Here is a 12,083-nt window from a genome sequence, read left to right as displayed (position 1 = left end):
TGAGGTATTTACTGCTCCTGCACAGGCTTTATGGCCTGCACTGCTCTCTGCCACAGCTGGATTGCTGCTAGTACTGAGCTAGCAAGTTTAGGAGCGTTAGTGAACGAGGAGTAGGCATAACAGAAGACACGTCTGTATTGCTTTGATAAAACACAATAAATAAAGCAGCAGTAAAATAAGGAAGAAAGCACAAAATGATAGCAAGATGACTGTAATACTGAGAATTATGTGAAGAAAAACAGGTTTTTTTCTGGAATTCTTTCAATGTGCTTTAGAAAAGAGACATTCGAGGCAAGGGCAGAATCGTATGACCACTTCCATCTGCTGTATTGCCTTTCATGCTTGATTAAAATGCAGTCTTACAGAGACTTAACATTTAATTTCTATTTTATAAAGCAGTTTTGCTTTCAGTGATGTACTGCAAGGAAAAGCATTTTCCAGGTATGTGAATTTCGCCTGAGTTTTTGCCTGCTTTAGAAGTGGAATATGATTCTGGATGTCTGGGTGCTACAGGGACTGATTTTGAAGAAGTTTGCCTTGGAAAAAGGCTATGAAAAAATTTAGGGGAACTATACCTTCTTTCCTCACAAATATAACAAAAAATATCTACTAGAAACATTTTTTTTTCATGTGTCACAGGCCTGCTACATTTCCCCCAGGTAATACCAGTGAAATTGTGTTGGGTTTAATCAATTCATTTAAGATTTTAAAAAATTATTATTATTATTTTAAATTCTCTGTGCTCTCTATTTGGCACGGGAAAGAGAGCTGCTGAATTCAGTATGTAAGCAGTCACATGAGAACAAGTCCACGTGGGCTCCATTTGCACAGGCACCTCAGAATCAGCACAGAATTTGTGCTCCACGTTGCACTGTAAAGCAGAGGGAGAAACTGATAGACACCTCCCCAGCAGAGATGTAAAAATCACATTTCAAAACTTGGGCAATAAGACTGTTCTGCTTCCATTTTTGGAGGTAACTTGCAGATTTCTGCCTGTGCTGCCTTAGATATTGCAGACATATCCTTAGAAATTTTGGCTAGTGCTGAAGGTGGCTGCCTGCACTAGTGCCTTGAGGATCAAGCTGTGGTTTGGACTCTGGGTCCAAGGGATAAAGTAAGTACTTCATGCACGGTTCACTGATTCAGCAGACTGGGGAGAAAATCTGGTGCCTGACCAAACAGATGTTAGGACACAGACCTGTCTCTTCGTGGAGCTACTTGGTGGGGATTGGGCTCATGACAATGGAAAATAGGCACATTGTGACCTCTGCTGTGCCCCAAGGACAAAGGTACCTGAGCCAGAACAGGTGAGGTGACTTTGTGCTGCTGGACAGTGCAAACCAACACCTCACCCCTACCCAGCTTTCTCAGGAGATGTTTGACCACTCTGTGTTTATGATAGGATATGAAACAGGTGAAATAATGAAGCTTAAAAGACATAGCTTGGAAAGGAGATGGAAAGGCACTTTTATTTTGCACAAGGCAATGGTTTGTCAGCCCTCCATAAGGCAATGGATGTTGCAGCTGTTCCCCAGCATCCTAAAGTCTTTAGGAAGGAGCTGTGAGCAGTTGCTCTGTGGAATGTCTGCAGTGCACGGAGCTTAGGGGGACTGTTCTGGGCAGCATTTCCCCTCCCAGGCTGGAAGGGACACGAGGTGCAGCTGTACCTATGTGCCCTCCTGTGTCAGGATCATAGCTGGGAGGGTGTACAGCACAGCTGGGCTTTGTTTGTGTTCTGTTCATTCCCTCTGATGCTGATACAGCTGGCCCAGGAGAGTCTTTACTTGCATCCCTTTTTTTTGAAGATACAGGCAGAATCAGTTCTCCCCACAGAGCTTTTTCAGGGCACTGAAATGCTGTTGGATTTCCACGCTCCCCAGTGCATATAATAGGGTGTACCCATTTGCTCAGGCTTTCTCCAGAAGGTTGCACTAAATGGAGAAAGAAAAGCGCTCTTGGTATGTATCTAGCTTATTTTAGCACAATTATTGGTAGTTCATAAATGAATTTAGAAGTGTGGCAGACACGGGAATCAACTGAGCATGGAATAAAAGAGAACTCACTCAAAGTGTATTGTTGCTGTTTTCTGGCCCTTAACTACCTGTCACTTGGAAAGGCCTGGTGAAATCCTGTGCTAATTTCAAGAGGATGAAATAGGTTAAGTGAATCCATCCTCACTTCGGTGTTCAGTATCATGAAGGAGTTTGTGCATTTCTGTTTGTGATTAGGTATCAAATTCAAAGCAGCACTTAAGTGCAGGCTGGTCAGTTTGCACTTCCTAAGTCCTGCTTCAGATGAAGAGACTTTTAAATGCATTCCATGCAAAGAATCCTGAGTTCAGTTTCTGAATCAGAGTTCAAAATAAGAAGTAAAAAGCATGTAATTTATCTTAATTCAGTGGTTTTTGCATACAATTTTTTTCTGAAAGCTTAATGCCGACAGCAAAATATAAAAGAGGTTCTTTGCTCATTGAGCTACAAATTTGTCAAGTTGCACAAGCCTAAACATATGATTAGGTTTTAAAGTAGGAGAGCATAACAGAGTCCTCCTGTCTCTTGACAATTTCATTTTGAGTGGATCTTTTCCAAAGTCTTCGTTGTTCCAGGTTAAAGTACATTACAGCCACTTGTCCTGTGCTTTAGCAAACGTAACTTCAGCAAGAATTTTGTCTTCAGTTAGAGAAGAAGTGGCTGCTGTCAAGGGCTGGGCTTGTAAAAATGAGTTTTGTACTAGATAGAACTGTGCTGAAGCTGGAAATAGAAATGCAGGCAACAGAAATATCCTCAGAATTGAAAATGAAAATCAAATTTAGGTGTGAGCCTGCTGGCAGAATCTTGGTATTGTTTCAAGATTTCAGATTTCGTGTAGTATCGAAGTTTTCACAACCAACATGTGGACTTGACCATCTCAGCAGACTCCCTCTGTCCTGCTCTGAGGAAGGTGGCCTTGGGCCACTCTGGCAACAAGTGGAGGTCTCCATGCAGTGCTCAGCAGCAGTGATGAGGAACCAGTCAAACCCTGGGTGCACACTTTGTCATACAGGAGAAAGGGTAATATTAAAATAAACAAAGTATCCCTTTGAAAATCTGAATGAAAGCACTTCATTGATGTGGAAGTACACACACATCGCCTCTGATATGAAAATAGCTGAAAGGTTTTAATTCTGAAGTTCCTTGTGACACAAATATGTGCCTGGAAGGGCTTTTCCTCTGCTTCCCAGAATGTTCAAGGTTTGGTCATTTGCTATAGAGTGCTGAAATTACACATGCTACCAATTTTCCAGCTCACAGTTTTACATCCTCAGAAGCAGTGTAAATTCAATTTAGTTCGTAAGTGACTGAGATAAGGCCATCCTTTAAATTTTGCTGTGTGTCAGTGCCATAGGCAGATTCCACAAATTGTGTGTGTGTGTTTGAAAACATTTTCATTCTTTCTCTGACTCACTAATGATATTATGATTTTGATTTCAGGTACCTGAGGTTCGTGTATACGATAAACCATTCAGGTTTGAAAATGAAATTTAAATCCCCATTTAACTTTCATAGTACTTCATTGTTTTACTGAGGAGATCTATTCATAGAAGTATGAAAGAATATGAAAGGTATAAATGTGTGCTTCAAGGATCAGTAAACACTCATCTCAGATTAACTGAACTTACATCTAACAGCTTTTTGTTTCTGCCCTGAGTATTTGTCTCTCAAAGGGGCTGAGCAGACTCATGCTTGCAAGCTGTTCTAATGATGTCCTTCAAGAGCCTCCAGGTACCAGCTAAGCCTTCCCCTCTCCCACTGGAGATAATCCTCAGTCTGACGAATGTGCCTGGAGTGGCACCACTGATATAAAAGGAACTGTGGTCTCCTAGGGCAGGGGGATATGCTGAGGGCAGGTTGGGCATGGAGACAAAGGAGGCCTAGAATAGCTCTCACAGCCTCCCTCAGGTCACAGTTTCAGAGCACATTTAGGGTTCTGGTTTGCATTTCTGCCCATCAGTGTGTCTATGGGATCAGGGACTTCCTCAGCAAGGCATTTCCATGACTCATGTGCTGGTGGGATGTGTTTGCTCCTTGCACCCTTAGCTCTGTGCTGGGCTGTAGTTGCTCCTGAGAGATCATGCTTTGGGATAAGACCAAAACCCCAGGAATTTCTTTGCATGCTTCAGGTTAGCACATAAGCCTTTGGACATATTTCATGGAAAAAAAGGGCAAAAACACTGCTAATGAAGAAGACAGCACGTGCAAGGTCAAAATGTGCTGCTGGGATTTTTCTCAAACCTTTCCCACCAAGCAGGCTGGCTCTGTGGCTCATCCTTGGAGATGAAGAAGCAGTACTAAGACAACTGTTACTGGTGAAGCAAAGGTTAGACAGGCACCCTCCTGTCCTGGAAAAATACACAGATTCCTGACTATGAGCACTGCTTTGGTAGAAGGACAGTAACAACATATATTGCTGAGAAAAATGTTTGCATACCAGTAAAGCCTAAGGGAACTCAATATCTCTCCAGATTTGGGAGAAAATTGTATGAATGTATTTTAAACACTATTTTGCCTTTTTATATTTGACACTGAATGTCTGACAGTGTATATTTGACTAAAATTCTCCTCTTGTAAGTATGGGGGTCATACTTGACTGGCCTGTAGGTAGAGGTGCTGTGGTGGTGGTCCTGATAACTTTTGCCTCACCAGAATGCAGAGGTGGCATTAGCATTGCAAGCTGGGCTGAGTTGGCATTAACTTTGCTCTGGTGGAGCAGTAGAGCTGGCTTCTGCTCATAAAACTTTCTCAGACCTGCCTTCTGCTCATGGATAAGACAGAAACACTTGCTTTATGACCTACAGCAAAACACTAAGGTGTCATCTGCCTGTTTCCTACTTGTTTGAGCCATCTACGAAGTTATTTTGTCTAAAGACATTTTTATTGTTTGTACCATGATTCCCAAGAGTGTCATTGATCTCCCTAGCGCAGTAGCAAGAATTATCAAGGTGAGGAAGACTATATTAACTGATAACAAGCTGAATTCGTAGCAAGGAAACTACCTTGGGATTTCAGGTGATTTCAGGGTGCTTGGATTGGCTGGATGTTTTCATTAGATGTCAGTGAAAGGTTTTGCCTGGGACAGCAGCAGATGGTGACAATCTGTGAAGAATTTTGCACAGAAATAGCCTGACCATCACACCAGATCTGTTCCCACAAGCAAGGGAGGTGCTGATGTCTTGTGTCTGAGGTTCTGCTGCTGAGCATCAGTCCAACCATCACTGTTTGATTGCTTGGGGAAGCCCAGCCCTGGTAGCAGCAGCTGTGTGAGCAGGAGCCCCATCACCCTCCTTCAAATGCACACCAAAAGAAGTAATTTAGCAAAATAGAAAGGCAGGTGGGAAAATAATTTATTTCTTCTGCCTTATACTGTTGTTTGGTGGTTTTCCATCTGGGCTCAGGTTTCTCAGTGTTCTCCCAAGGTTTGAGTAAAGGTCAGCAGCTCATTCAGGCAGTCAGTAATGACTTTCATCTGTTTGCAGTTGTGCTTGTTGTGGGCAGGGAGACCCTTCAAAGTTCATCCCCCTTTTAGCTTCGACTTTAAACCAATACAAGGCTGGCACAGTTATTTTATTGGAATGGTTAGATAAAACTAGACCTAATCCAGCCCTGAAGGGGCATTATTACAATATCAGTACAGGAGGTAGTCTGCTGAAATATGGGGACAGTATGGAAGTTTAGTGATTTTGAACACTTCAGAAGCCAACATTCTCCAATTTTCCTCTGAAGAGCTTTGGTTTCTGAACCCAGTGCCTTTTCTTGCACACTGCAAATCAGGGGGCTGCTGGCTGTTGGGGTTTGCTTCTTGCTGTCTGAGTTAGAGAAATGTGCAGGCACTTTGTGAGACATTTCAGTTAAGAAACCAAACAGATCTGTTTTAGTTTAAATGTGAGGTTTATTTTTGCTTATATTTGTTTAAATATGAGGTTAAAGATATGGATTTGAACACGTAGTGTTCAGCAGTGTTCTCATTTTTACAGTGTTGCATTTGTGGCAGCCACAGTCTTGTTTGGCACACAGCTTTCTCTTTGCTTTCTCCTTTTCAATTGTCTGTAAATGTCAGGAGGGTGACAGTGGAGTCCAAAGCCACCTGCATCAGCAGAGCTCCTGCCATGGACACAGCAGACTTTGAATTCAGTGCTGACACTCGGAAAGGTGGACCCTGGCCTTCCCAAGCTCATGTACCTGCAGCAAAATGTGACCCTTTTTGTATTCAGCCCTGAGAATTCCACACATGGAAAAACAGAGTAAACCCATATGCAGGCCTCTGTTTTCTTGAGTTAGGTGGTTGTCCTTGGAGAAAATATTTTCTCGTAGAAGAGTGGAAATTACTCCCTTTTTTAGTGGAATTAACCATCAAAGACACAGATATTCAGTAATCTCTGTAATCTCTGTCAGTTTCATGGGCTTTCACTGAAGAAAACAAGGTATTAAACACAAAAACTATATTGTTTTACATTTAAGTCTAAATATTTGTGAATGTCAATTTGGACTTTTTAGCCAGCTTTTTCTCTAGTAAATATTTTGTAAATCTGTATATGCAGTCATTTGGGTTTTGTTTTATTAATTTAGAATCTGTGAAGAGCATCTATTACTCTGTATCCTCAGCCCCATTTGGTGAACATTTCCACTGGCTTAAGGACATCTTTAAAGCTGACAAGCAGCAGTTAGGACAACACTTGTAATTGGATTTGTGATCCAGAGGATCACTCTCTGTGTGACTTCCTGCTGCTCTGTCAAACAGAAGCCAAAGGAGGGTAAAGGAGAAAAAAAAATTACATTCACCTTCTCTGCTGTGGTGTGAAGGGATGTCCTGCTCAAGCTGCTGCCTGGCAGAAGGGTGCCCAAAGCTCCCAGTGTTGAGTGTACTCACTCAACCTGGTTCATGACTTACTAACTGGTTGTCTCTTCTTGCTGGGGCAAAACCAGCTGCCCCAGACACTGCTCAGACTTCAAACAAGAGGACCAAATTTGTTCTTAAGAGCACTGTGATATGCAGTAAGCTTGCAACACTTCAGCCGTGCAAGTTTTTGGAGTGGTGCTGCCTCTTTTGGGGAATTTGCTGCCACCTTAGTTAGAAAGGGTTGTTTGACACAACTGGAAAATGCCTCTGAGGCTGGAGACTTCAGCTCACTAAGTCAGCCTGATGTTTGTTGATGAGGAGTGTTAGGGAGAAACTCATGAAATGCTCTGCACAGGGGCTCAGAGAGCTGCACTGAAGAAAGGCTGTGGACAGCAGTCGGCTTCAGAGCCTCTTGGCTAATTTGAAACTCACTCTCCTTGCACTGGTGTAGGGAGTCTGGTATTCTCTCACTAAGTGACCTCAGTTCTTAAATTATGGACAGTTGAAACTGCATGGTTAGTGCTGTGGATTGCTGGAGTCAAGTGGAGCTGAATGTCTTCTCTGTGCTTGTTCAAACAGCAGAACTCGAGTCAGGCAGGCATCCATGTTCATCCATGTCCAGGAGGCTTGGGAATGCTTAGGGGTGATCAAGATACCCCTGCTAAAACAAGGGCCAGCTGTGAGCTGTGTCTGCAAGCAGGTATTAGTGCATTTGGGATTGTGACAGCAGCGATTTTGCAGTAATCCCCCATGAACAAAGCCTCTCTGAGGTGTCCGAGACCTTCCTCACTTCTCACTGTGAGTTAGTCCCTGTTGGTTAAGGTATGTACAGAATTAGTTCCCTTTCAGACTCAATTTTGCAGTGGATTGGTGATAAATCATATATTAAAGAATGAGTTTCAAAGGAGAGGTGTGAGGTGAGAGAAGGCATTTGAGATGAGGGTAGTGCCGCCCCTTCAGCAGTTGTGAATCCAGCTGACAGCTGAATCAAAGTGTGTTGGCAGCTTCTCTGAGGGCATCTTTCTTCCTACTGCTGTTAATGATGGGATTTTCCCAGACTGGAAGAAAGTGCAAATAAAGACTTAATGCTCTCTTTCTTCTGTGCATTCTCAGTCTGAAATCTCACTTTGTTATGTGAGAGGTGAGGGACACTTTGCCATTACAGCAGCTACCCCCTCATTCTCTGACATTAATGCTGAGCTATCTCATGCTCATGCAGAGTTGTAGGCTGCCATCAATGCTCTTGATTTGTATATCCATCATATCCCAGAACCAGGTTATTCTTCCCAAATGTGCTTTATGTGTGTCACACAAATGTCAGTTTATGTGTAAAGATATCCCGAAACCTCATCTCATTTCCCTTGGCTAAAGCAGTAACACCAACTTAAATGATGTTCATAACTTCATAAACTTCATTCATTTTGGAGTTTTTTTCAAAGGGTAGGTGTTAGAGAGGGCACTAAAGCATAAAATTATACATGCAAATGTAGTCCCATTGTAATGCCATTGACTTAATTCAGATTTCTTCTTCATGTAAAGAGTGCTCAGTCTAACTTCCACCATTTCCCATATGTCTGTGGTTTTATGGAGCCAAGGCATTAGGATGATGTCTTTAATGATGGATTTATGGGATGAAGGTTATTGCAGTTGCAGGGAATTGACACAAGCAAGATAACAAGTAACATATCAAAAAGGAGTCAGCTGCCTTGCCAAGGGCAAACTGATGAGCATTGGCATGTAGAGGAAAAGAAAAACAAACCCTGGACCTAGTACTTGAGCTAGGAAAACACATGCTACAATCACAGAAGACATTTATAATCATTAATTTTCAGAAGAAATTCCGTCACTTGATTACTGCCAAATGGTAATTTTCTGGTAATGACAAATTGCAGATGAATTTTCCAGAATCCTGGAAAACACTTAGCTGGAGTGGGAAAAATGCCCTGGTTAATCTCTTTAGCATGTTATTTTTCCTGTTTACAAGTTCAGAGTCCCACAGGATTAGATCAGTGGTGTTCACAGCAACTCCAAAAAAAGCAATCCAGGCACAACAGTGGCCTCAGTATTGGTTATTTCTCGGGTGGAAGAGCTCAAGGAGGGCATGGGCAGCCACAGATGTGTCTGAGGAGTGGTGCTCCGTGACAGCCAGCTGCCCAGAGGGGAGCACAGAATTCATTCTGTTGCTCTCTAACTGCTTGGATGTGCAGGATTTTTTTTGTTTCTTTAAAAGGGTAGAAAGGAACTTGAAAAGAAATGAAGGAAGATAATCAAAGGCATAGAATGAGTTTGACATGAGGAGAGTGAATAGAGTGGCATTCTTCAGCTCCAAAAGAGATGTCAGACAGGAAAGATGATAACAGGTCTATAGAATCTCTAGGAAGGTGGAAAAGGTGACCAGATAGTGATTATTCACTGTTTCTCACAGTACAGGAACTGAGGGCAGTCAAAGGAAGTTATCAGGCAGCAAATTTAAATGAGCAATAAACTTTGTTCAGATGACAGGCTGAGGAACTGAATGCCACTGAGTATTGTGGAGTTAGAAATGAGATCAAGGATTTGTAAGATTGATCATGAAGATAAATCTCTCAAAGGTTATTTTAAATACCAGGTCTGGATGCAAATTCTTGCTTTGGAATTTTCTAAGATATAGTGCTTACAGCTGCCCCATTTTGTGCCCATTTTGAAGCTTGTGGCTCTAAACTTCTGATACTTGCCAAAGACTAGATGAACCCATGATGCTGTAACTAGATCTGGCCCACCACGTGTTTTCCGTGTTCTCCTGTACACACAGGTTGTGGTATTCCAAAATATGTTGTTGCTTTTGGAAGGTTTTGTGTCTGTCCTGATGTGGGACTGAGCTTACAGATCAAGGGATGAAGTTTGGATCTCAGTACATGTGAAAAATATTTGAGTGATGTCTTGCAGAGAACAGTCTGTTCGCGCTGAGATTGCCCACAAGGGCCCTGAGATCCAGAACTTTGCTTCCATGTGTCTGTGATGCCATGACAAAAGGGGCCATTTTTCTATCAGGATTGTTTTAATTACTGTAAGAACCGTGCTTTTAAATCTTCATAGCTGTAATTCTTTCATATTTTGAAATTTTTTCTCTTTAAAATTTGCTCCTTTCTACCCTATGTCAGTGATTTCAAAACCCTCCCAAACTGGCAGGTATGGAGTGGTCAGCTGGAACACAGCAGAGTGGTGACTGCCTTTTCTGCACCCAAAAATTCCAGTTAATGCTAGAAAAACAGGAGTTAGGCTGCATTCACTGAGTCAGCTGTTGAGCACAGTAAAGCTGCCCCTGTTCCTGGTGGAGGGTGTCGTACCCTGGAGCTGTGCTCCCAGGAGTGTTGAATGTTTTCCCTTTCAGCTGGAAGCTGTAACTTCTCTTCCAAACAGCTTTAGGCAGTGAGCTGAATGCATGCAGGACCTGCATCATCTCTGCTGCCTCTTTGGAGCCCCGTCTGTCCAGGTAACAGTCTCCTTTTTGGTTTCATTTTCCTAGGGATATCTATGCCTATTCCAGTCATTGGTTTGCAGGATGACTCCAGGGTGTTTGTAAATGGGACCTGCGTCCTTAACGATGAGAACTTCGTCCTCATTGGATCCTTCATGGCTTTCTTCATCCCTCTCATCATCATGGTGATCACATATTGCCTGACTGTCCAGGTGCTGCAGAGACAGGCCACAGTGTTCATGTGTGGAGAGGTGCCCAAGCAGAGGAGGAGCAGCGTGAACTGCCTCAAGAAGGAAAACAACACAGAGAACATTTCAATGCTTCACAATCACGAGGGGGCATCCCACTTGAACTCCCCTGTGAATAAGGAGGCAGTGCTTTTCCGGAAGGGAACGATGCAGTCCATCAACAACGAGCGAAGAGCCTCCAAGGTCCTGGGCATCGTCTTCTTTTTGTTCCTCATCATGTGGTGCCCGTTCTTCATCACTAATGTCATGTCTGTCCTTTGCAAGGAAGCCTGCGACAAGGACCTCTTGAGTGAACTCCTTGACGTGTTTGTTTGGGTGGGGTACGTGTGCTCCGGGGTGAATCCCCTGGTGTACACCCTCTTCAACAAAACCTACCGCAGGGCTTTTTCCAACTACATCCGCTGCCAGTACAAGCCCAGTAAAAAATCAGCACTGCGGCAGAATCAGTGTCTGAATGTTGCTTCAACAGCTTTATATGGGAAAGACCTGACTTTAACTAGTTATCGAAATGGCAATGAATTCAATAGCATGGAACTAGATGAGGCTGAGGAGGGCCTTGAGATGCAACCAGGAACTTCAGAGCTCTCTATAAACAGCTGTAATGTTGTAAGTGAAAGAGTGAGCTGTGTGTAAAAGTGACTCTCACAGACCTTTGCTACAGTGTATCTGTAGCCAAAATATATTGTGTAAAAATGTAAGTGTCGGTCAAAGGACAATGTAAATACTGCATTCTGAACAAAGCTTTCTTTTTTTTTAAAGAGAAAAAAGAGTTGTCTTTCCAGTCCAGTACTTAAAATAATATATATTAATATACTGCAGTGAAGTTTAAGGTTCTATATTTACTGTTAATACTAGATCAGAACTATTAGTTACTTTGCATATGTCATGGACAAAATGTTTGAATTCTTCTTCCAGTGCATGAACAAAAATGCTGAATATTTATCTCAGGTGGAATTTGCTGGAGTCCAGAATGGCACGTTAATAGTTATATATCAAATACATGCTATTAGACTTGGTCAGTATAACTTTCTTTTTCAAGTTGACAGTAAATATATACTTTAAATCCTCACCCCTATTTGTGCCGTGTAAAGACTTTACAGAAACTTGGCAGAGAGACGTCACAACAGCGTAGTGGCTGTGCAGGCACCTGGCCAGACATGTCCTGTTATGTGTAGTGGCTTCTGCCATACTGGGTCAATCTTGCACTTCAAGGGACCTTTGTTAGACTCTGGCTCCCTCTCCAATCCTGGTGTTTTCTTTCTGTTCCTCAGGAGGCTCTGGCTCCCCTGAGGAAGGTAGGGAATGCAGTTCTGGTGTGGTTTTGCAGTCCTAACTGGGATCACTTTCAGACTTGGAGAAGAGCTGTGAGAAACAGAGTGATCCCCAGTTACCTATTTCAAACATTCAATAAATGGAAAGCCTGAGATTCATTAAAAGCCCTCTTTTAGTCTTGCAGATAACCATCAGCTCTGGGATGGAGCAGGCTGTGTGCTCAGTGTGGCCAG

The 12,083-nt window shown here is 42.7% G+C and overlaps 1 protein-coding gene across 6 annotated transcripts in view; it reads left to right on the top strand.

Annotated features, from left to right (window-relative positions):
• The window catches only part of HTR2C (5-hydroxytryptamine receptor 2C), a 267,610-nt gene extending 255,963 nt beyond the window's left edge, over positions 1–11,647 (top strand). For all 6 annotated transcript variants that reach the window (XM_048318517.1, XM_048318522.1, XM_048318516.1 and 3 more), the window contains one exon: positions 10,379–11,647. In XM_048318517.1, coding sequence (XP_048174474.1) covers positions 10,379–11,211 — 833 coding nt within the window. In that variant the 3' untranslated portion in view covers positions 11,212–11,647. The remainder of the gene's footprint in view (positions 1–10,378) is intronic.
• The last annotated feature ends 436 nt before the right edge of the window (positions 11,648–12,083 follow it).

Source organism: Corvus hawaiiensis, chromosome 14, assembly GCF_020740725.1.
Source record: "Corvus hawaiiensis isolate bCorHaw1 chromosome 14, bCorHaw1.pri.cur, whole genome shotgun sequence".
NCBI classification, from domain to species: Eukaryota; Metazoa; Chordata; class Aves; order Passeriformes; family Corvidae; genus Corvus; species Corvus hawaiiensis.
Note: the sequence above shows the minus strand (reverse complement) of the source record. Positions and strands in the feature narration are given on the sequence as shown.